The 24,908-nt window shown below is 42.2% G+C and overlaps 1 protein-coding gene across 1 annotated transcript in view; it reads right to left on the minus strand.

Annotated features, from left to right (window-relative positions):
* Positions 1-362: 362 nt before the first annotated feature.
* Positions 363-24,908, minus strand: part of LOC311051588 (protein NLRC3-like) — a gene marked incomplete at its 3' end in the record, with an annotated part of 38,751 nt that continues 14,205 nt past the window's right edge. The window contains exons 4-8 of the mRNA XM_084066169.1: positions 5,444-5,524; positions 4,678-4,864; positions 3,754-3,822; positions 1,938-3,673; positions 363-416 (exon numbers count right to left, since the gene is read on the minus strand). Coding sequence (XP_083922295.1) covers positions 363-416; positions 1,938-3,673; positions 3,754-3,822; positions 4,678-4,864; positions 5,444-5,524 — 2,127 coding nt within the window. The remainder of the gene's footprint in view (positions 417-1,937; positions 3,674-3,753; positions 3,823-4,677; positions 4,865-5,443; positions 5,525-24,908) is intronic.

Consider the following 24,908-nt stretch of genomic DNA (forward strand, 5'->3'; position numbering starts at 1 on the left):
GTACTTTTTTTTGGTCTTTACTCATACTTTGAGTCTTTGTTCCTTCCATTGCACCTGCAGAAGACAGTCGGACAGGACAGGATCTTTCGGTTTGCTGCATTGGTACTAGTATTCCAGTAATTTCTCCGCAATAAGGAGAGGCAAAATTGACATAATCCCATCGCTGCTACTGGCCCCTTGTCCACATGTTTGTAAAGAGACAAAGTGCATTAGTCACTGATGGTTTCCTTGGCTGGTTAGGGTCTGTGTTGCTTACTCTGTCCTCCTGGTCAATGTGAAGAACACTGGGATGGTTTTGGTTGCACAATGAGCAAGTCAAGGGCTTCTCGCAATCCTTGCTCGGATGCCCTATGCAAAGGCAGTCAAAACAGATTCCTTTCCTCCTTAATCTTGTCCCTATGTGTCTTCTTCTCCAACTGAGAACATTGGTCCAGTGTGTGGGGTTGAGAGCAGCATACACAAATGGTGTTGTGAGTGAATGCACTACTTTGCTTAACCTGTTTAGACTGTTTGGTCTTCCAAAGTAGGGGTTTCGATGGTAGTAACAGTGGTTGCAAAACTGTCTCTTTAAAATCTGGGTGTGATGATTAGTGATTTCATCCTGTTATAGTTTTACATCCTGTAGTCGGTTGGCTTGAGGATTGAGTGTGACTGAGGTTTCCTTTAACCTCGTTCCTTTTCTGAAGAATGAGTCCTTTCCATCGGATTGTGTTTGTGAAGGAGCTTGGTGACTGGGAGATTTTAAAACTGCTATTCTTAAATCAGCAGCTGCCAGTTGTGTGTCCAGATTTCCTTTTTCTTTCACAGCATTTCCTTTCTCTTTTGCAGCATTTCTTCCTCCTTTTCTTCTTCCTCTTCAGTGCATGCTTCTCTTTTAATGCTCTTGCGTGAATAGCAAGTGCAGCTCTCTCTGCCTTTGCTTGCCTGCAAGCTGATGAGGTGGAGGATCTGCTGGACCCGCTGGTTCCTGACCTTGTGTGACTTTTACGTGTTGATTTCTACTTTCAACAGTGGAAATGCTGTCATTTGGATTCATTTCATTTTCCAAATCATCCTCATTAATATTTTTCATTTTTCTTGTCCAAGCATTGACTTCATCAATACATTAATTCACATTGATCATTTTTGCTTTGAACCATGTGTCATATTTTCCTTGTTCCTCAGGAGGTATTATTGGCAAAAGGGAATTGTGTGCCCCTGCTGCTTCCCTGATTATGTGTAGATATTTAATGAGAGCAACATTGCACCTCCTGTTTGCATCCTCCGTTTTGCATCAACTCCAGAATAGTTTACTGCATGCTAGATGCCTTGCTCAGTTTTGATTTTCTTTCCTTTAGTAGTTTGTCAAGCTTTAGGTGTTAATTTCACTGTGCATTTTTTGACGTGTTTCATTTTCAACATTGCCAGTTATTTGACCCGTGACCACATTGGACTGTTTTTCTGTCACTGTGGGCTGTGACTGCTTTTCAGTCAGAAGCGGCGCTGCGACTGTTCAACCAGTGAAGGTTCAAGTTCAACCATTTGACTCTGAATTGCGTCACCATTTGAATGTGTTCCAGCCGCAACAGCCAATAACGCATGACCATTTTTGTTTGACTCTGTACACCTTTATCAGAATCCATAATACAGTATCAACGGATAAAACAGTAGCCTACCTTCAGTTAATCACAGTCAACACAAAAACACACAGTTATTCATCACAGTTAAAACCAAAACCTTAATAGATTCACTCGATCGAACACACTCGCATACGAGTTGAAACCTTGAATCAACAATGCATTGGATTTGGAAAAAACAGTATCAAATTAAGCCCTATTTTCACTACTACTTTTTTTAGTACTTTTAAAGGACTTTGCAATATAGAATAGAGTCGCTAGTGTAGCTATCTTAATATTATTTTCCATTGATCCCCGCAAGCTGCGCATGGATGATAGGACCTTGACCAAGTGTTCCTTCTTTGAACTCTTGTTTGACCTGAGGTACTTCTTGATCTCCTGTTCTACATATTGGTCCTTCATCTCTATCAAACATAGAAAGATGGTAATACAGTTGTCAGGAGAGGCATCCTCAGTGTTCATCTCCTTCAGGTTCCTGATGGTTTTCTGGATGCTGTCTGGACTGTTCTCTGTCTGACCCAGCAGGAATCCTAACAGTCTCTGGTTGGTCTCCAGTGAGAGGCCATGAAGAAAGCGGACAAAGAGGTCCAGGTGTCCGTTTTCACTCTTCAATGCTTTGAGCATGGCTTTCTTCAGGAAGTCATCCATGTACTTGAGCTCAAATTGTAACAGCTTCTGGTGGTCAGACCTGTCATCCAGGAACATTTCCAGTACCTCCATCTTCCTCTCTGTGAAACAGTGGAACAGGTAAACTGCAGCCAGAAACTCCTGAATGCTCAAATAAACAAAGCAGTAGACGGTTTCCTGGAAGCAGTCACTGTCTCTTTTAAAGATCTCTGTGCACAGTCCTGAGTATAGTGCGCCCTCTTTAATATCAAGATCATATTTTTCAAGGTCTTTTTGGTAGAAAATAAGGTTGCCTTTCTGTAGATGTTCAAAAGCCAGCCTGCCCAGCTTCAGAAGAACTGCTCTATAAGCCATGATAAGTTCTTCTTGATTCACCTCAGTCTCATCATACTTCCTCTTCTTCCTCCTTGTCTGAACCAACAGGAAGTGGCAGTACATGTTAGTCTGGGTCTCTGGCAGCTTTCCTTTATCGTCTGTCCCCAACATGTCCTTCAAAACGGTGGCAGTGATTGAACAGAAGACTGGGATTTCACACATGGTGTGGAGGCTGCATGATGCCTTCAGGTGTGAGATGATTATTTTAGCCTGTTTCTCATTGAATCTCTTCCTGATGTACTCCTCCTTCATATTATCAGTGAACCCTTGCACCTCTGTTACAATGTCAACTAAGGCAGAAGGGATCAGTTTGGCTGCTGCAGGGCGTGTGGTTATCCAGATGTGAGCACCGCAAAGCAGTTTCCCTTTTATAAGGTTTACAAGCAACTCTTCCAGTAAGGTTGACTCTGAGAAGTCATCAGAGCAGTCGTGGTCCATGTTGAAGTTCAATTTAAGGCAGCTTTCATCTAATCCATCCAGGACAAACAGAAGTTTGAAGGGACTCTTGTCGTAGTTAGAGATTCCTGACATCTGCAGTGTTGTGAAGATGTAATTAAGAGCCTCTTCTGGGATGAATTTGGTTGCGTTGATGCATTTGTGAATTAGCTGTGGCAAACGAAACCTTTGTCCCTGCAGCAAATTTAGCTGGCGGAATTGGAACACGAATATGAGATGAGGATGTGGAATGTTTTTCTTTGCCCATTCAGAGACAAACTTGTGTACGAGAAAGGTTTTGCCAACTCCTGCGATACCAATGGACAGCACTGTTCTTATGCGAATATTTTGTCCAGAAGGGTGTTCAAAGATTTCACTGAGTTGGATCTCCTGCCCTGCTTTCTTCAGGTCCATCAGTGTGACCTCATGCTCACTGCTGAGCTCTGTGTCTTCCTCATGTATGACGCTGAGACGTGTGTAGCATTGTACAAAATCCTTCTTATCCGTCATTTGGATTGTCCCTTCAGGTATACACGCAAATGGCTCCTCAACATTTTTTTGGAGCCTGTCTTGGTAGAATGTAATCAGATGTGCATTCTCTCGTGTTTTCACCAGCAAATCTGTAAGGAACAGAACAATTATTTTAGATGTTGATAGAATTGGAGTTTTTAATCTCCTATTGAGAGAAATTTATGTTTACCTTGCTGTGGAGGCTGGGAGGATGCTGTGAGGAGACTGCTACTTGAAGACTCTGCAACATCTCTGACATCTGAGAGAGAGAGAGAGAGAGAGAGAGAGAGAGAGAGAGAGAGAGAGAGAGAGAGAGAGAGAGAGTTTTTATTCAAGTGAGTCAAGTGAGTTAAATGCTTTCTACCTTGAGGGGGTTCGAGGGGGTACCCAGCAAAATGAGAAACAGTTTGAAAATGATGTCTATTAAAGCCTTATATTTTAGCTAATATAAAATAGCCAATCTAGATCTTGGATTTTTGAAACATCTTGACAAATCTTCTCATATGGGAGTCCCTGGCACTAGGGCCATGCACAATTAATTGATTTTCACTTCCCACAAATAAATGAACATGATCGTCCGATTATTGATTTAAAATGTGATACACATTGTGAACTTGTAGATCGGCTATTTGCAGTGGACAACACCGTCGTACAACAACGTATATCAGTTAAAATAGAGCTTTATTCACATCCATGATACAAACAGTATTTAAGTCTGCAAAGATGTGTAAAATAGCAGGGATTTTACACAATGTAAAAGTGAAAGCAGTGTGCTGTTGATTTAATTTAGTCTTACGTTTTGGTATTCGTTCTGAGATGCACAGAATTTTGGTGAATGAGAAGGACCAGTTTTATTTTGATTGGAAAATGTGTACATTAGCATGAATGTTCAGTAGCACAACATGATTGTGAAAGCAGTGTTATTTATATAACTTTTGTCACTAAACCCACTGAAAAGTTGTGATAAATGATCATGATCTCAATTTTGATCAAATATGATAATCATTTTGGCCATAATCGTGCAGCCGTACCTTTCACAACATCTTTTCAAATGGGTCCGTGGCCAAATTTGTATCAATTTGGGGAAAATGTTTGTGAACCACAAATCATTTACCTTTGGTTGGTGGCCCAGCGTGTGAAAACATCTCCACAAGATCATTCCTGTTGATCTTCTTCAGAAGCTCCATTGTGATGTCCAGAGCCTTCTCAGGGTAGGTCTGCGTGATCAGATCACTGGTGTCCATCATGTTAGCGTCCTCCAGCTGGCTCCAGGGGATGGATTTACGTTCACGGAGATAAAACTGTAATTTAAAGAAGTAATTCAGTTTTGCGTGTGTGTGTGTGTGTGTGTGTGTGTGTGTGTGTGTGTGTGTGTGTGTGTGCACACGTGCGTGTGGCGGGGGGGCTCTCTGCACATTCAGCCATGGCCGCTCATACATAAGTTGGACAATGGTGGAAGGTCATTTTAAGTACTATTTATAAATACTTCTACTCTACTTGAGTATGTTCAATACTCCTTTATACTTCTCCACTTCTACATCTCAGAAGCAGATATTGTACTTTTTATTCTACTGCAATTATTTGACCGCTTCTTCATTATACATTAACCAATTAAGACCTGTTTTATACATCGGCTATTCGAAAAATCTACAGGCTCACAACACGCAACATGTTGTGAGCTTGTAGATCGGCTATTTTCAAAAACATTTGTAGTTTGTCAGTACTTTTACTTTGTTACTTTAAGTATATTTAGATCAATACTTCTGTAATTTTACTAAAGTAAAATGTTGAAAATATAACTTTTACTTGTAACACTGTAACACAGTATCTTTATATTGTAGTATTGCTACTTTAACTTAAGTGCTTTTACTACCACTGACCTTGAACAGTTGGAAGTCTTCTTTTCCCAACTCCTGCAGAATGCTGATGATGGTGACTCTCTGTGTATAGTAGGTTGATCCCTGCAGGTCCAAAACATAGAAGAACCCATGAGAACATGGACAACACTGAGATTTGAAGGACCACTGCCCTAAAGTCACTGTATTCACTCTGCAATGGTGTTATTATTCTTAATTATTTTTGGTGCTTTTTAACCCTTTTTTCTCCCCAATTTAGTACGCAAATTATTTCCTCCCCACACTCATGTCTGTGTGTTGTCACTGCTGTTGTGTCTTACTGACTCACCTGCCAGTGAGGAGCCCCCACCGGGAGTGGTCCTCCCGCTTAACACTCCCTGCTGACAGGCTCCGCCCCTAGCCTCTATGACTACGTTCAGTGACAAATATTACCCTCTCCGCCTGCTTAACTCCTCCGAACATAAATTGTGTTCATATAGACCACAAAGCCAGAAGCACTACGGTGGATTTGAAACCCTACACTGGTGGTGGGCAGACACTTTACCACTGTGCCACCGAGCGCCCGATGGTGTTATTTTTTGAATTTCCAAGTTGTTTCCAGTTTTACCCCTACATTGAATGTAGTTGTCACCACACGTAACTGTAGGTAGTCCTGTCACAATTATTACATAATACGCACAATTTTGAAATCCTGCAATAATTTTTGCATACTCGTCAGAATAATTTCTAATCATGTATATAAACTCATCAGTTCAAAAATAACTACATTCATGCAAAATGCTAAAAGTATACAATTAATAAATGCATTGCCTGTTTTGGCCATAGAATATTATTTTGATGATATGATCATTGTCAGTCTTCTTTTTTGTCAGCCTAAAAGCACAATTGAATAATTAATCACAGTTATCCAAATTCAAATCAATCTTCATCTTCATAAAATGACATGCGGTTTTATTTCATAACTGCAGTATAAGCTAACATAGGCCTACTGTATGATGAATAAAAGCAATCAAAGACAGTTTTAGAAGAGTTTAAGACTTTGTTGTAGTTATCGTTATCACCATTATATATATATATATATATATATATATATATATATATTTATTTATTTATTTATTTATTTATTTATTTATTTATTTATTTATTTATTTATTTATTTATTTATTTATTTATTTATTTATTCCCAGCTCCATTCAAAAGACCAGAGAGTAGCCTACTTTTCTTCATTCTAGTCATGGAATATGTAGGCTAACACCGGCATTCAGCACCAGGAGCTGTGTGTTCATGATAATCCCAGCAGAGGGCAGTGTTCTACAGGACATGTGTAGCTGAGAAACTAGCTCAGTGGTTCTGAACTTAGTCTGGATCAGGGCCCACTGGACCAGTGGTTCCCAAACTTTTTAGCTCGACGTGCCGTGTTGTGAGCTTGTAGATCTGCTATTTTCACTACTTCTTGAATGCTTTTTTAAAAAATGTATTTTATTTATGGGAAGTATTTGTTTTTATGAATATAATAATTAAAAATAAGAATAACGAAAAAAAGGGGGTATTTACTCACAACCCATAAAAAATGGTCCACGACCCAAACATGGGTCCCGACCCACTGTTTGGGAAACAGAGCACTAGAGTAGACCAAGGGTTACCAAACTGTACAGGCCGCGACCCCCCAAAATAATCATAATTGAGCTGGGTACCCCCCAAAACAGTCCTATTTGAACTGGGGACCCCCCAACCTGACAAGCACTTGGAATTGTAGGCATTACATTTAGTTTGACTCAGTTCCACGGATAGATATTGTGAAAATACCCGAATTTCAAGCTCACCTGCCTTGTAGATCAGCTATTTTCACAACGTTTGCCTCTTTCTTACGTAATATTATAATACGTTATAATATATTATAATATTAGACAATTTGACCAATTTGGTATATTAAAAGTCATTATATTGCAGATTGTGCAGAAACCCTGTATACATTTATACTGTACTGTACTGTACTGTACTGTACTGTACTGTACTGTACTGTACTATACTTGGACATTAAGCTAATTGATCTGGGGACCCCCCAAAATAATTTGGGGACCGACTCCCAGTTTGGGAAACACTGCACTAGACAATCTCAAAATTGTTCGTGGCCACCCATCTGACCACTTAAAGGGCAAGACCACTTTTGTAGAGGTTTGGGTTGTGTAGTTACCTTGCCATGAACTCCAAATGTGGAGAAGAAATCATAAATAATTGCTCCATTGACTATAAATTGATGTTTCAAAATATGCTCCTCATTGACTTACAATGTACGGTAAAACAGCTCTCACAGTCACTCTTTTAGCACGTAACTGAACACAAACAAAGTTGATTCAGACAATATAGAACATCACCAAACCCAGCTACTGTTTGTTTTTTCAATACAAATTGTAATTTCCTGTTGATTTTGCTATTTTTATTAAGATGAAAATCCGGACTGGATCCGCAGATCCGGATTTTCAAAGAGTCGAATCCGCTGGAAAGCTGACATTTTTATAAAAATTAAAACAGTACTGGGTTTGGTGATGTTCTATATTGTCTGAATCAACTTTGTTTGTGTTTTGTTTACTTTGAATTATCAATTTCTAATCAATGGAGCAATTATTTTTGATTTCTCGTCCACCTTTGGAGTTACATCGTTAGGGCCGGATTTACCATTGGCCTGGGGTGGGCTGCCTTTTTCTTTTTGGATCAAATTGTAAAGTAGGCCTACAGCCTGACTTGACGATTCAGTGGAAAACAAATCCTAAAGATGACTGTTTAACTTCACTGGGGCTGCTTTTGTAGGGTGTCTGTCTTGTTGCTGCTGTTGCACTTGCAACAGTAGGCTACTGACGTCAGCTGCACTAGACTAGACCAGTGGTTCTCAACCTGTGGGTCGGGACCCCCAGGGGGATCCCCACATGATTTTGGAGGGGTCCCCAGATGACAGTGAAGTGACAATTTAAGGACTTTTAAGACCTTTTTAATACCAAAAGAAATAAAGAAAAGAAAAAAGACCATTACTGCATCAAAAGTAATCAACAAACTATTGCCTACTATAACTGGTAAAACATCTGCCAAGTTGTTAAATAATATAAGAAAGAGGCAAACATTGTGAAAATAGCCGATCTACACAATATTTATCTGTGGAACCGAGTCAAATTAAATGAAATGCCTCAACTCCTACAATTCCAAGTGCTTTTCAGGGTGGGGAGTCCCCAGTTCAATTATGATTATTTTGGGGGGTCCCCAGTTCAAATATGATTATTTTGGGGGGTCCCCAGTTCATATATGATTATGATTATTTTGAGGATGTCACGGTCCGCGCCTCGGACCGTGGACTGTGACTTTATTATTTAGCCTTTGTCTGACCTTATATGGTATTTGGCCACTCTTTCTGTTGTATTTTTCCCTGTACTCCTTGTACCTTTATTTTGTAGTGTTGTCGTGGTGTTTCCTGTCAGCCCAAGTTGTTGCTTCCTGTCTTGTCTCACCAGTATGTCTTTGCAATTGTAGTTCACCTGTGTCTTGTTCTGTTACAGCCAATCATGTGTTAATTGTCCTTTGTTCTCACCTGTGCCTAGTTAGTCCCTGTCTATTTATATGCCCCTCTGTTTCCAGTCTGTGTTGGTTCATTAATGGGGAGCGTACTCAAGTTCCCTCAACCCTATGTTCCCTCAGTCCTATGTTCCCTCAGCCCTATGTTCCCTCATCCCTATGTTCCCTCAGCCCTATGTTCCCTCATCCCAAATTAGACCCTATGTTCCCTCAGCCCTATGTTCCCTCATCCCAAAATAGACCCTATGTTCCCTCAGCCCTATGTTCCCTCAGCCCTATGTTCCTTCAGCCTTATGTTCCATCAGCCCATGTAATATTCTAATGTTTTGTCTTGTCTGTCTTGTCTTGTCTTGTCTTGTCTTGTCTTGTCTGTCTGTCTGTCAGTATCATGTCAGTATCATGGTCAGTATCATGTCAGTAATGATACTGACATGATACTGACCATGATACTGACCATGAGGTCAGTATCATGGTCAGTATCATGGTCAGTATCATGGTCAGTATCATGTCAGTATCATGTCAGTATCATGGTCAGTATCATGGTCAGTATCATGTCAGTATCATGTCAGTGTCATGTCAGTATCATGTCAGTATCTGGTCAGTATCATGGTCAGTATCATGGTCAGTATCATGGTCAGCATCATGTCAGTATCATGTCAGTATCATGTCAGTATCATGGTCAGTATCATGTCGGTATCATGGTCAGTATCATGGTCAGTATCATGTCAGTATCATGTCAGTATCATGTCAGTATCATGGTCAGTATCATGGTCAGTATCATGTCAGTATCATGTCAGTATCATGGTCAGTATTATGTCAGTATCATGGTCAGTATCATGGTCAGTATCATGTCAGTATTATGTCAATATCAGGAGTGGTTATTTGCTTCAGTCATCAAAACGATTTCTTTAAGTTTAGGTTTGTAATGGATAAAATAAAATAATTTACCCATAATTTTCCTATGACTGATAAAAGTATTAAACTCCCTTTTTCCTATTCATTTGACTGTATAATGTTCATGTCTGTATATCAGAACTTTGTTTGTACTCTTTTAAATCCCCCTTTATTTTTATTTTTATTATAATAAGCTAAGTTTTACATAGCTTATTATACCTTTAAACTCATTTTTTTGGTAATATAGTTGTTTTGGATATCTACAAAAGCTCTATATTAGTATAGACATGTATCATTATTATTATTACTATTTTACTTTATTAGCTGTGATAAAAGTTCAATAGTTCACTGCAATGATCAGTAAATCTTTGCAGCTGTTGTTATAGGTACCTATAGGTTTCACAGCTGTTTGAATTTGAATTGATGAGAAATTATCAATATAATTTAAACATCAGTCAGTTTCACAGCTGTCTGAATTTGAATTGATGATAGAAACTATACATATACCAGGTCAAAGCAATTAAGTTTGACCAATCATGTTGCCCAAGCATGTTGCCCAAGCATCATGGTCAGCATCATGGTCAGTATCATGGTCAGTAGCATGGTCAGCATCATGGTCAGTCATGGTCATGGTCATCATGGTCAAGTTTTCCTTGTGACATAATGTACACGCCCCCGGGGGTCCCCGGTCCACCTCCATGCCCAGGGACGGTGGCTCCCGAGGCGGGTAAGGGCGGCCGGCGTGGACCCCCGGGGGTCCCCGGTCGTGGGTCTGGAAAAGGGACAAAGTCCTGCTGTGGAAAAAGAGCAGTTCCACAAGCCTGGATAGGCCTGTGGTGGCCGCGGGGCGCAATACCGGCCGTGTCCACAAGGCGGCGCCTAACCCCAGTCCATGGTCCCCCCCAGGGGTCCCCGGCCCACCTCCGCGCCCAGGGACGGTGGCTCCCGTTGCGGGTAGAGCAACCGAGTGTGAACCCGGCAGTCTGCCGGGAGGCCCAGGGCTCCTGGCCTCTCCCCTGCTGGAAGGGGGAAGCCAGGGAGAAGGGCCGACTCGTGCCATAAGATAGCTAGGGATCATGCCCAGGAAGAGGCACCTTCTAGTTCCTGGGGTAGCGACGGGGCGGCGAAGACCCCCAAAATAACGGTTCTTTGAAAAATTTCAATTTTTTTTTTCTAAGTGTCCGCATGGGCTCCAGTGGTCCCCGGGGACCCCCTGGAGGACCCCCGGCCTAAAATGGCAACTTTTTTCGGCTTGTCGATCTGCGCTTTTTCGGGCTAAAACGGCCCGTACCTCCCGGTCCATGGGTCGCCCGGGGCCGGCGGAGGGCTCGTTGGATCCGGGCCGGCGGTGCGCACGCGTCGGTGCCCCCCCCCCCGGGCCCCTGGGTGGCTGCCCGGGCAAACGGTGGCCGAAAAACCCGAAAAAATCTCCGGAAGGCTCAGGAGCTTTAGGGCTCGCTGCCTCTCCCATGCGTGAAATTTCGCATGGGGGGGAAAGTGGCCACTTGTGCCATAGGGGCGTAATATTGTTCCATAACAACATTTGACCAAACCCCGCCCTGCCGTCCTGCGATTGGCTGAATACAAAAACGAGAAAACAAGGACTCCACCCCCAGAGGGAACGGTGGGGGCATTTACAGTCTAATACATTGGTTCTCAAAGTGGGGTCCGGGGACCCCTAGGGGTACTTGAGGGGGTTCCAGGGGGTCCCCAGCTAAATGATGGACAGGAACCAAATGGACCCTTATGGTTCTGTAACTCTGAGAGTGTACAAACGGGTCCATTTGGTTCCATTTGTACACTCTCAGAGTTAAATTAACATTGATTTTACAATATGAATTGGGGTCCCAGAGGTATAAATGCCATTAAATGGGGGTCCGTAGCCTAATGCATGTTAAACTGGGCGTCCTTGAAATTAAAATGGTTGAGAATCACTGCTAGAGAGCCATAAAAACCTTCTCTTATTGGGGTCCCTGGCTTATCTTTTCAAATGGGGGTCCGTGGGGTAATAAGCGTCTATTTGGCCTTGACATGAAAAAGTTTGAGAACCACTGGTCTAATACAGACCAAAACCCTAGTATTGCAACAGGATTCGTGGCGTACCTCACTAGGCGTTAGGCTGCTGACCCTCAGGCTCGAGTTCGACTCCTGCCGGAGGCACGTTTTTTCCAACAACTGCAGACAACTTTTTTTTGGCTAATAAAGTATAGTTTTGGACCGGACTGCGACGGAGGGGCGCAGTCTCAAGCGAACTTGAGCCACGAGAGGCACCACCTATCCCGCCGCCCCTCTCACGGGGGGCCTTGGCGGTCTCCGCGGACCGGCAACCCCACGGTGCGCGCCTCACCTGGGCACTCTGTCTCCGTGGCTGAACAGGAGGCCTACCTGGTTGATCCTGCCAGTAGCATATGCTTGTCTTTAAGGGCGCTGCAGACTCGTCTGAGTTGGGCGTGCAGTCACTGCCAAGTGACCACGCCGGGACAGTAACTGATATGGGTGTAGACAACATAGGTGGCGCACGCAGGAGTTGAGTAAACCAAAGTTCCCGATTGTAGACCCACAAGGCAAGTTACCTTGATGGGGTTGGGGCGGGGGAACTTGACATGAACCTGCGAGCAGCTACGTATCTATGTGGGTTGTGCCCGGCGCCGCGGTTGTCCCGCAACTCAGCAGTGGCTGCACCCGAGTTAATCGAACGAGATTCCCACTGTCCCTACCAGCTACCTAGCGAAACCATAGCCAAGAGAAATGAAATCAGCTCAGACCATAGAGGAAAGAAGACAATCTTCAGCGAGGAAACAAGACCCTGCTAATGGGCGTGATAACTATTGCGGCACCGCTTGTACCACCAGGTACCTGCGGTCTATAGGCCGCGGGATCCCCCCCGACTTATCGCCCGCCGAGGGGTGCTTAAGCGTGGGTACGCGGGACCGGCCGGTGAGCCGGGCCCGACGCGCTAAGTTCAGAACAGTCCCAGGGGCGACTATTCTGGTTTGTACCACCAGGTCCCCGCGGTGCTTGGGCCGCGGTCTGTCACTTCACTTAACGCCCGCTAAGGGGTGCTTAAGAGTGGGTCCATGGGACCGCCTGGAGAGCCGGGTGTCCCCCGGAGGCAAGGGTCCCCCCTGACTGGAGCGAGTACCCAGGTTCGGGGCTCCCTGGGCCGGGTCGAGGCCTCCCCGGGGGTCCCCGGGGGTCCCTGGCTGGAGAGGCCTGACCCGACCGACAGACCGGTCGGGTTAAGCCGCCGGAGCCAGGGACCCCTGGGGGTCCCCGGTCCACCTCCGCGCCCAGGGACGGCTGTCGGACGGTGGGCTTTCGGAGCAGCGGGCCGTCGGAGCTGCACCACGTAGCCACAATTTAATGTTCATCATCATCGGTGTAAAGAAAAGTTTATGAAGTCTTATAACTTATAACTTACTAATAATATATCTATATATAGTCTTATACCTTTGGGGATACCTTGGGGAGCCCGGGGGAACCCAACAGGTGACCCCAACAGCACATTATGGAAGGGCCATATGTGACGCTGAAGGAACATAGGGCTGAGGGAAGATAGGGTCTAATTTGGGATGAGGGAACATAGGGCTGAGGGAACATAGGGTCTAATTTGGGATGAGGGAACATAGGGCTGAGGGAACATAGGGTCTAATTTGGGATGAGGGAACATAGGGTTGAGGGAACATAGGGCTGAGGGAACATAGGGACTAATTTGGATAAAATAAAATTGTTAGGGATTGAGGGAACATAGGGCTGAGGGAACATAGGGCTGAGGGAACATAGGCATGACCCCCATTAGGGATGTTAGTGTTCTGTCTGTTACCTAGTCTTGTCTTTATTCCCTGTTTAATTAATATACCCCCCTGCATCTGAAACGTTCTGTTACCGTTTCACTGTCTGCGCTTGGGTCCTACACTTCTCTGCCCCGCACCATGACAGAGGGGTTCCCAGTGATTTTGGGGGGTCGTGGCCTGAAAAGGTTGAGAACCACTGGACTAGACTACATAGACTGGCTTGCGATAAACTCCAAAACCGACATGAGCCCGTAAAATTGTCAGAAATAAAGACAGACCCACATGCTATAAAGTTGTACAACCACTATTGTGCGTCATGTACAGTTAAATTTACCAAACAATTTAAGGTAGCCAAAAGCCATGTGGTATTTGTAGTTGTTGTTGTTGTTGACAGTAGCCTGACAGTAGCACTTAACTGTATTGTAGTCAGGCCTGAATCATTCTGCACTTAACTGTACATTGGTAATGTTACAGAGATCTTTAATACCAGTTGCTTTTTGTTGGACAGCAAGCAGTCTTTGTGTGGTCCCCCTTTGTGTGTCAATGGGATGAGACGTCATCAAACGACAAGTTGACTTGCAAAAAGTCATTAATTCCCTATAGTTTATCCCGTCGTTCTCAGTGTACGGCCTTGCTTTTTCCTCATTTGCTTTTAATTATGCCAATCATATGCATGTGTCATAATTCCTAGTTCGGTTAGTTGTAGTGTATATTTTTTTGGGAGGGGGGCCTCATCAATGACTCAAGCCCAGGGGTCTCCACAACCCTTCGGCCCTGTACATCGTGGCAAGGTAAATACACAACCCAAACCTCTACCAAAGTGGTCTTGCCCTTTAATACGGCAGCCGACAGATGGGTGCATGGTAATGCAATAGCATAAAATATGTGTTTGTGGTACAGTTCTTACATGAAGTGAGTCCAAACCGTCCATGTTCTTTATCTGTAGACTTCAGACTTGTTGTTGAACAGCGTCCAGCTAGTTGATACTCACTAATAAAAGTGTTTCTTCAAGTTGTTAAAACAACAGCACACTGTTGATCTAGTAGGGGGAGAGAGAGAGAGAGAGAGAGAGAGAGAGAGAGAGAGAGAGAGAGAGAGAGAGAGAGAGAGAGAGAGAGAGAGAGAGAGGGGGACCTTGGTCAGGCTTAAGCACTATAATGCCTTCAAAATGACGCATGATGATTTCTTTATTGCAAGATAAGACTGAAGTGAATGAAAATAAGTTAAACTGAACCATGAGTGTTGTAAATAGGCCACCAGTAAAATCAATGGGTTTATGAAGTAATAACATTATTTGCACCGTAAAAAATAATTGGCAGTTTGTTTTATGCAAAGTATAAGAGAGAGAGAGAGAGAATACTGTAGGTGGAAAAGTATTTTTTTAATCTTTATCATTATTACCCTTATTATTATTATTATTATTATATATATTTTTTTTAATAGTGTTGGATGGCAATGTAACACTGACTCTTGTAAGAAGTCCACATCTTAGAGGATTAACACTAAAGGTCCTTACATACCGGCGAATATAGCGAATATACGCAAAATTCGGACTTGTTCTGAATAATTAAAAGACGCTTTTTCTCTTCGCTTTTTCGCTCCATGTACGGAGCCATTGACTTTATAAGGTTTTTAAAAAAAACGCATTATTCGCACGAAAAAATCGCCCCGGTGTGCAAGGACCTTCAGAGTTCAGAGGTCATTATTCCCAAATAACAGACTGCTGCATGCAGTGATTGACCAATTAGAATCAAGCATTAACCAAGCCATGTAATAAACAATACAACCAAATATTTGTTAAATTCTGTAGGCCTATAATTCGTACATGCAGTCCAGGCCGTCCATGCTCCTTATCTGTAGACTTTAGGCTAAACTTGTTGTTGAACGTCTTGTTGAACTGCGTCACATAGTTGAGTCACTAATAAAAGTGTTTCTTCAGGTTGTGAAAAACAGAAAATCAACACTGACACTGTTGATGTATGTTAGACCGAGCGGTCATGACCAGAAGTGAGGAAGCAGAGGCAGGAAATATATATATTGTAAAAAACTAAAACAAGACTGCTTCCTGAAAAAAAGGGTATATTTACTCACAACCCATAAAAAATGGTCCGGAAACTAGACTAGACCAAGGGTTCCCAAACTGTACTGGTCGCGACCCCCCAAAATAATAATAATTTGCGCACGTGAACGGGGGTTGACTGGCCACAGGCTGACTAAATAAGCGATTTAAACGCTTGTTTCAATCCGTCGCTTAGATTTTCTTGACCGCTAAAAGTTAAAACATCTGAGAGCAGGGGGGACGACCTTTACTTTTTGGATACGATGTGCGGAAAAGGGTTAGAGTCATTGGAAAATATTCGCCGGTGTCCCCACCCACCCCACAGGCACCCGAGAATGTGGGACCTAATCTCTGAGCTATACAGCGGAGGGAGAGGTTCCAAATAGAGCTATAGGGACCACCAAAAGTAATTTGGAGGCCAACTCCCAGTTTGGGAAACACTGCACTAGACAATCTCAAAAATGTTCGTGGCCCACACATCATCTGACCACTTAACACGGCAGCCGACAGATGGGTGGACTGCATGCATTTTAAGACCAAAAAACACAAACAATAGCAATGAGTAGGCCTACTATCACAATATTAAGCTATTTAACACTTATTTTAACAAAGTATAATAATCACTTACCCTAACTTTAATTAATACATTTAATAAGACTGTATCTTTATTACAGTTATAGAATAGCATCGAATCTTTGTTATTGTTTCCTGGTACAGTTCTTACATTCAGTGAGTCCAGTCCGTCCATGTTCTTTATCTGTAGACTTCAGACTTATTGTTGAGTGTCTTCTAGTTGAACAGCGTTCATGCTAGTTGATGCTCCCTAATAAAAGTGTTTCTTTAAGTTGTGAAAACAACAGTAGGCCTACACTGTTGGTCTAAAAGAAGAAGAAGAAAAAAACTGTTCCTGGTGAGAAAGAGCGTGGAGAAGAGAGAGAGAGAGAGAGAGAGACCGAGTTAGACTTTGGTCAGGAGTAATAAGCGCAAATGCCTCCAACATGACGCATGATGATTTCTTTATTACAAGATAAGACTGAGGTGAATGGAAAATTCACAGTAGAGTATGGTAGGCTACAGATAATGTGGCAGTTATATCTGTAAAATCTAACAACAGAATCTAACATGGTTAACATGGAGTTTGAAGTTACAATGGGTTTGTATAGGAATGGGGCGTTATGATAAAATGAATATAAAATATCTAACTACTGAATCAAGCAACTTAAAAAGTGTCTAGGGTGCTCTTTTATGCCCGAGTACTAGTAGATGTTAAAAGTGAAATATCCCTTTAAGTCCTAGACTTTAAGCTATAGACTTCTCGTACTCTGAATAGCAGGCTCTTGTCATCTCCCGCCTGGACTACTGCAACTCTCTCCTTGCTGGTGCTCCGGCATCTGCAATCAGACCTCTGGAGCTTGTTCAGAAAGCTGCGGCTTGTCTGGTGTTCAACCGCCCTAAGTTCTCCCACACAACTATCCTTCTCCGTTCTCTACACTGGCTCCCCGTAGCGGCTCGCATTCAGTTTAAAACCCTGGTGCTAGCCTATAGGGCAGTGAAAGGAACAGCTCCTTCTTACCTCCGGGCTATGGTCGATGCTTACACCCCTGCCCGACCACTTCGGTCTGCCACCTCGGGGCGACTGATTGCCTCGTCACTCAAGGGTCCTTCTGGTCGATCGACACGGTCACAACTTTTTTTCTGTTCTGGCCCCACAGCGGTGGAATGAACTTCCCACTGATGTCAGGACAGCAGAGTCACTGCCCATCTTTCGTCGCAGGCTGAAAACCCACCTCTTCAGGAAACACTACCCTTCCTCTCTGCCTGGCCTACTTGTTAACTAGATGTACGAACTCTAGTTTTATTGTTGTATTGTTTTATTGGATCTTGTTTAGTCGATACACTTATTTGTTTTAGCTCCTGCTCATTTGATTTTGCTATTTTGTCTCATCTGTTTAAGAAAGTAGGTAGCTGATATATTGCACTTTTATCTTAGCGCTAGGTATACTCTTGGTTGCTTGTTTTTGCAGGAAATGCACTTAAGACTTCTGGTGATTAGTAGCTTTGTTCCCTACTTATGTTGAATGCACTTATTGTAAGTCGCTTTGGATAAAAGCGTCTGCTAAATGACTGTAATGTAATGTAATGTAAAATAGCGAAAATAGTCAACCTATAAAGCTCCTCACATATTTTTACATTGTAAAACCGTAATACACAGTATTCAATCTCTGACAATTATGACGACCCAAAAAGTTATGATTTTGTGAAACATGTTTAAAACGTTGTACTATCTCCAAACAGACACGTCCTCACACCCCCTTGTGACGTTTGACTCAATCAGACGTTTCAGAAAATCAGGCTTCACTCAGAGTCAGTGTGCGCTCTCAGAGTGTATTTCCAAATCCAAAAAGTGTGTAATAAGGTAATGAGGTGGCACCTGGCCAGTGGTGGAAAGTAACTAAGTACATTTACTTAAGTACTGTACTTAAGTACAATTTTTAGGTATTTGTACTTTACTTCTCAACCTTTCGGCGGCCTTGTTGGCATCTCCGGCACTGTCCTCACTTGGTTCCAGTCCTACCTCTCAGATAGAACCTTCTCCGTGCACATAGGGGAATTTGCGTCACCTGCGACTCCCCTCTCTTGTGGAGTGCCCCAAGGCTCCATACTAGGTCCGATTTTATTCCTCCTTTACGTTTTACCGCTAGGATCAATTTTTGCAAAGCACGATATGCCCTTTCATTGTTATGCAGATGACGTACAGATCTATTTTCCGCTAAAAACTGACTCCAATGATCCATTCCAGCCATTTCTCACCTGTTTCCACGATGTCAAGGCCTGGATGGACACCAATTTTCTCACCCTCAATGAAAATAAAACTGAAATTTAAATTTTTGGCCACCATCCTGTCCCACCCTCCAACTCCCTGGGCATTTTAAATTCAAATATCCATTCCTCTGCCAAAAATCTAGGTTTTATTTTTGATAACAATTTTAAACTTGACAAACATATCAGCTCTGTCGTCAAGTCAAGCTTCTTCCAGTTAAGACTCATAGCCAAAGTCAAAGCGTATCTTCCACAAAAACAGCTGGAGATGGTCATACATGCTTTTATCACCTCCAGATTAGACTACTGTAACTCACTCTATACCGGCATTGATCAGGCTTCACCTAGGCGTCTACAGCTGGTCCAGAACGCAGCCGCCCGCCTCCTCACCGGCACTAAAAAACGCGACCACATAACAGCAGTCCTGGCCACTCTTCATTGGCTCCCTGTTCATTTTAGAATCGATTTTAAGGTTCTTTTATTTGTATTTAAAACCATTCACGGCCTGTCCCCCTCCTATCTCTCTGACCTAATTGAGCCCCATATTCCAACTAGGGCCTTGAGGTCTGCGGATAAGCTACTGCTGGTCCCCCATATGACCAATTTGAGGAGTAGGGGTGACCGTGCTTTTGCGGCTGCGGGCCCCAGGCTCTGGAATTCGTTGCCCCTCCCCATTAGATCTGCCCAGTCGATTGGGGCTTTTAAAAACCTACTAAAAACTCACTTATTCTCTCTTGCTTTTAGTCGCACTTAGCTATCCTGTTCTGTCCTAACTTTGCATTGTTTTGTTTCTCTTTTGTTTTTCTCTTGTTTTTGGTCCTGTGTATATATCATTTGTTGATGCCTCTTTGTGTCTAATTACCTTATTTTAACCATGTTCAGCACTTTGGTCGGCTTTGAGCTGTTGTAAATGTGCTATATAAATAAAGTCTGATTTGATTTGATTTGATGATTTGATTTACTTGAGTATTTCCAATTTCCAATACTTTTACTTCTACTCCACTACATCTCAGAGGCAAATATTGTACTTTTACTCCACTACAATTATTTGAAAACTTTAGTTACTAGTTACTTTTCGGATATAAATATAATGAAACATCCATTAACCACTTTAAACCTATATTATACGTAGGCTATTTGAAAATAGCAGATCTACAAGCTCACAACGCGACGCATCGCGACGCGTTGTGAGCTTGTAGATCGGCTATTTTCAAATATTTAGTACTTTTACTTTTGGTACTTTAAGTACATTTTGATGCCAGTACTTTTGTACTTTTACTCTAGTACATTTTTTATTCTGGACTTTTACTTGTAACAGAGTAGTTTTATATTGCAGTATTGGTACTTTTACTTAAGTAAAGAATTTGAGTACTTTTTCCACCACAGCACCTGGCGTGGCAGAGGGGTGCTGCGTGTGAGCTTTGGGAAAGACTGACATCATATTGATAAAAACTGACAAACTCCATATTTGGGCAAGGTTTCTGTCTTTCATTGACTTGCATTATACAATTTGTTACATATTTCAAAAACACACAATTCAAAATCGTTTACCGGCCTTTAAATACTGTATCTTCCTTTTTTTTTAAAGATTTTTTTTGTGGCTTTTTATAGCTTTATTGGGAGAGGAATAGTGAAAGTAGGCTGACAGGAAATGGGGAGAGAGATGGGGGAAGACACGCAGCAAAGGCCGTCGGGAACGGGACGCGAAACCGCGGCACGCTGTCTGTTAACACATCGGGTGCCAGCATTTTTTCATAACAACTTACCGTGGGTGCCAGCATTCTCCCCATTGACTGCGCTTTGCTGTTTAAAGTTTCCGCGTGCGTTACAAGCAAATCCACGCAAAAAAAGCATCGATTCATGTTGTCCCATGAGCCTGGCTACAGCCTGGAACCATAACATTACCCTGGCGAGTTACAACGGGGGGGGATCGCGCATGACCGGTTTTCCCCACAGGAAACAGATTCGGAGATATAGGCGTTTCAAAGTAGGAAATAGACAGGAAGTGGATGGGGGGAAAACAATTGTTTCCGGTGAGCGATCTGGCACTTCCTTCGCAGGATTACAATGGGTGCTCCCAGAGCTGCTCTAGCCCCGCCCGCGCGGAGAAAAACGAAAAAAACAAAAAGACTAAACTCACGGTTCAGACCGTGTTCGGCACCGAAGCTTCGGAACCGCCACTATGTAAACACACGGTTCAGACCGTGTTTGGCACCCGATGTGTTAAGGGATTTCAACCAGGGTGCCTGGACCGCGACGCCACGGCCCAGGCCAATACTGTATCTTCTAAGCACACAACAAATCACCTCCACAGTATATTCCAACAGTTGTGGCCTGATAAGATCTGGAGTTGATAGGAGCTAAGCTGCTGGTTCACAACACCAAGGGGTCCAAATGGACCCTTACAGCTGTACAAATAGTACCAAATGGATCCTTACAGGTGTACAAATGGTACCAAATGGATGCTTAGAGATGACCCATTGTACACTCCCAGAATTACAGACCCATAAGGGGTCCACGTGGACCGTCGGTGGTCCCCGGACCCGAGGTTGAGCAGCGTTGAGCCGAGCTGCTCTTCATTTCTTGGGTTTCACAGCTTTTTATTTATGAAGATGCCCAGAATGAACGCGCCCACGGTGAAGCCTTGAGCCAAAACACGCACCCTCATCATGGCCTGGGAGCGCCTCACGTTCCCCTGATTGAAGGCTCTGAGGCCGTACAGCAGAGCCCCTGCCGTTCCCAAGTAACCAATAGGGACGAAGGGGTTCGTCTCTTCAGTGATCATTGGCAACAGGTTATTACTCCATGTTATAAGCTGAGGTTGGGGAAAGACAAGTGGAGCAGGTTCCGTCGGCACTAGATTCGGTTTCACCTCTGCGTCCTCAGCAGCCATGTTGGGCCAGAGTTGTGTGTCCCCCTGTGTGCAGATCTACAAGATCACAAAGCGTTGCATCGCGATGTTGGTTCTCACCAGCCGCTTAGGACAAAGACTATTTGGTGAACGTGCTAAATGAAACGATAAGCAATTTACTGCAATTCTACAGTGTCGCTCGCCATAAAGAACAGATCTACAACAAACGGCGCGTTGCGACGCGTTAGCTTTTAGATCTGCTCTTTCTTGGCCCAATAGTAGTTGGCCATTCCTTTTCTCCTCTATCTGCTTCCACTTCTTGCAACAACTTTTCCATTTTCTAGATCTTGAGCTCTCCAGTCGTCCTCTCTTCCTGATTGATTGATTGAATACTTTATTAGCAGTTTGCAACAAAAAAAAAAGCACAGGAAAGTACAGTTCAATACAAGGTCTGCTAAGAGGATTTTAAACCCAAGAAAGCACTATGGCTTGTTTCCATTGGGGTCCTTTGTACTCAATTCATCGAAACATTTAATGACAGATGTCTTTAATCCTCTTTTCCATTTTCATCCTCTCATTTGTCATATCTCTATACTTCTCTATTAGCACTCAATTCATCTCCTTCCATTCATCCACTTCCTTGTCTAATATGTTTTTAATGTCCAACATTGTTTTCATGTTCAGCATTGCACCAAGGTTACAAGTCAGGCATTACAATATGCCATCAAGGTCTGCCAAAAATACATTTTAGTCAACTAAAATTAAATTAAAACTAAAACATTTCAGATGCCTAAAGTGTGTGTGCACTCATGCTGCATTCGTTATTTTTGTACAGTGTTTGTTATCTCTATCTTATGTTTGTGTGCAATAACCACAAACAGAAGCAAATCCTGCTTCATACATGTCCTGACTGTAGGTACCATTTCATAAGACCTTCAAAACAGTAGACAAAAAATATACATCATCAGATGCTATTTATTGTATTTAATGAATCAACACTAGACAAAATCACTTGAATAATATGAATCAGTGTTGTGAAGCTACATTTAGGCAGAATTATGCTCATCACAGAATCTGACTGGTTCTTCTAAACATGTTAATGGGCCACAATGCATTGATACAGTATTCCATCTAGATAACACAGTTTTGACTTAAAATAATCTACAGAGTGCAAGTATTTGTGCAGAACACCCGAAATTAAATTCTATAAATCTAATTAGATGTGGTAATGTTTCCTCTTTAGTGACCTTTGATGTTTATGTGTTGCAGGCTGTAGGGAGTGGCTCAATTGCAGAGGTGCAAGACGTGACAAACAACTGGATCTGGGAAATTATTGTGACATGTTTGAAGAAGAGTGGATTGTGTGTCACGTTTGCAGTCTGAGAGATGGGTTGACATGAGTATGAAGATCTATGTGTTAATGATTGTGTAGAAATTATAAAAATAGATTCATAAGCTGATAGAAACTGCTCTCATCGACTTCAATGCATTCGAGTGAACTTCAGGTGCCAGTTTTCCTCACAGTGCGTCTATGACACATGCTATGTTATATAGAACATCTGTCCTAGTGGTTATAGGGGAAGTTCAAGGCTTATCTGATATCCACTCAAATGCATAAAATGTACGTATATGAAGTAATGTAGCTGGGCCACAGACAAGGACCTCATGGCATGTCATCCATCAATGCCACAGTTTGCTGCTGCAATGTGATACTATGTAATATCTTAACTTTGAATAAATCACTCTAAAAAAGTAACTTTTTGTACTACCTCTACTGGTTACCATACCCTACTGAATATTTGCTTTTTGATGCAGTTCAAGTACTTCTTTTTAGAACAAATGTTGAGATGCAAAGTGTTCAGAATATATCCATTAAATTCAATGCTCTTGAAACGTGCTCTTTATTGGTCAAGAGAATGTAACTGGTTATGAATGAACTATTAATAGCCTATGGTATTGCTGTTGCAAGTTTGTTATGAAAATCTATATTTTACGCTCATTTTAGTCTTTTTTTGGACCAGAAGTTTCGGTTTTGCAGAATGTTTTCTTCCTGGTTGCCATGGAGATTCTTAGTAGCCCTGCATATTTGCCTGTTTAAAATTGCATTTTAAAAAATCGGTCTCTTTCATTCTGGTGCATGAATCGAAGCTGGAAACATTTGTTACAGTACTTATAAGAATTTTATATGACTACCCTGAAAAAAGAATGCAGTTCCTGAGTGGGGATCAATGAAAGTCAGAATTGGAGCACTCGGCCCACGGCCTAATTTAACCACTTAAACCCTCAATGCTTAGTAAACATGCCCTTTGGCTCTGTACTTTGTCTGCTCTTTTTCCCCTCTAGAAACACACCTTTTTGCTGTGAATAGTAGATCTTGTGTTGGGTTTGCTTGAGCTTGGGTTGTGAGCTTGTACCCGGAACCCCAGTTGAAGACCCGTGCTTTAGGCTATACTTCTACTCTACTACATCTTAGAGGTAAATATTGTACTTTTTACTCCACTGCAATTATTTGAAAACTTTAGTTACTAGCAACATTGTGTACAGAAAACCGTAACAAATGAAAATACAAAAATATAAAACTATAATAAATAATTGAATATAATTTAAATAACCTTGGTATGCTGTCATTATCAAACATGATGTTAGAATGTTACATTCTGTTCTGGATATGAGGTTCTAACTGGAGCCACAAACCAGGAAACAAGAGTTTCAATCAATTATCCACTTTATTTATCCTGATAATGGAATGGTGTGAATGATGATTGGCGCGATGAGTGCCATGGTTCTAAAGAAAGAAACAAACTAATTACAATATCTTTCCCAAACAAATAATCCTAAATCCAGCCTTTACATCATGATGAATATCATGCATTAAAGTCATAATGCATGATAGATAGTGCAACTAACAATTAGCCAAACATTTGCTACAAAATGTTATTTACATAATGTCTAAAATTATTATCTGAACAACATTGCATTTGAGGTGGACAGAGTACTCGACCCCAGTACTTGAGTAAGAGTACAGATACTCCCTGGTTAAATGTACTCCACTACAAGTAAATGTAGCTCAGTCAAAATATTACTTAAGTAAGAGTAAAAAAGTGCTTGCTTTTAAATGTACTTAAGTAATCAAGAGTACATGCTTTTAAAAACACTTAAGTAAAATACTTAAGTAAAAGTAAAAGTAAATTTCTTATTTTTCACATCAATGAATTGCTGTAATTTTTTCACAATTAATTTATAAGACCTTGTAACTCGTTTCAGAGAAGTCACTCTGAAACCACCTGCACTGATGTGCTTGCTTGTAGAACCACTACGTTATACAAAGCATGCAGAAATGCCTATAAAAACATAGAATTGAAATTAATGGGATCGAAAAGGTTGTCATTTTCATGTTTTATTAAACACGGGGGGTTTACACAAATAGGGCTGTCAATGAAGGAAACTGCAACTTAGAGGGTTGGATAGCCTTGAAGTTGTTTGTGGCCATCATCAGGAGTTCCTCCCAAG

This window comes from Gymnoscopelus microlampas, assembly GCF_963454915.1.
Source record: "Gymnoscopelus microlampas genome assembly, chromosome: 9".
Lineage (NCBI taxonomy): Eukaryota > Metazoa > Chordata > Actinopteri > Myctophiformes > Myctophidae > Gymnoscopelus > Gymnoscopelus microlampas.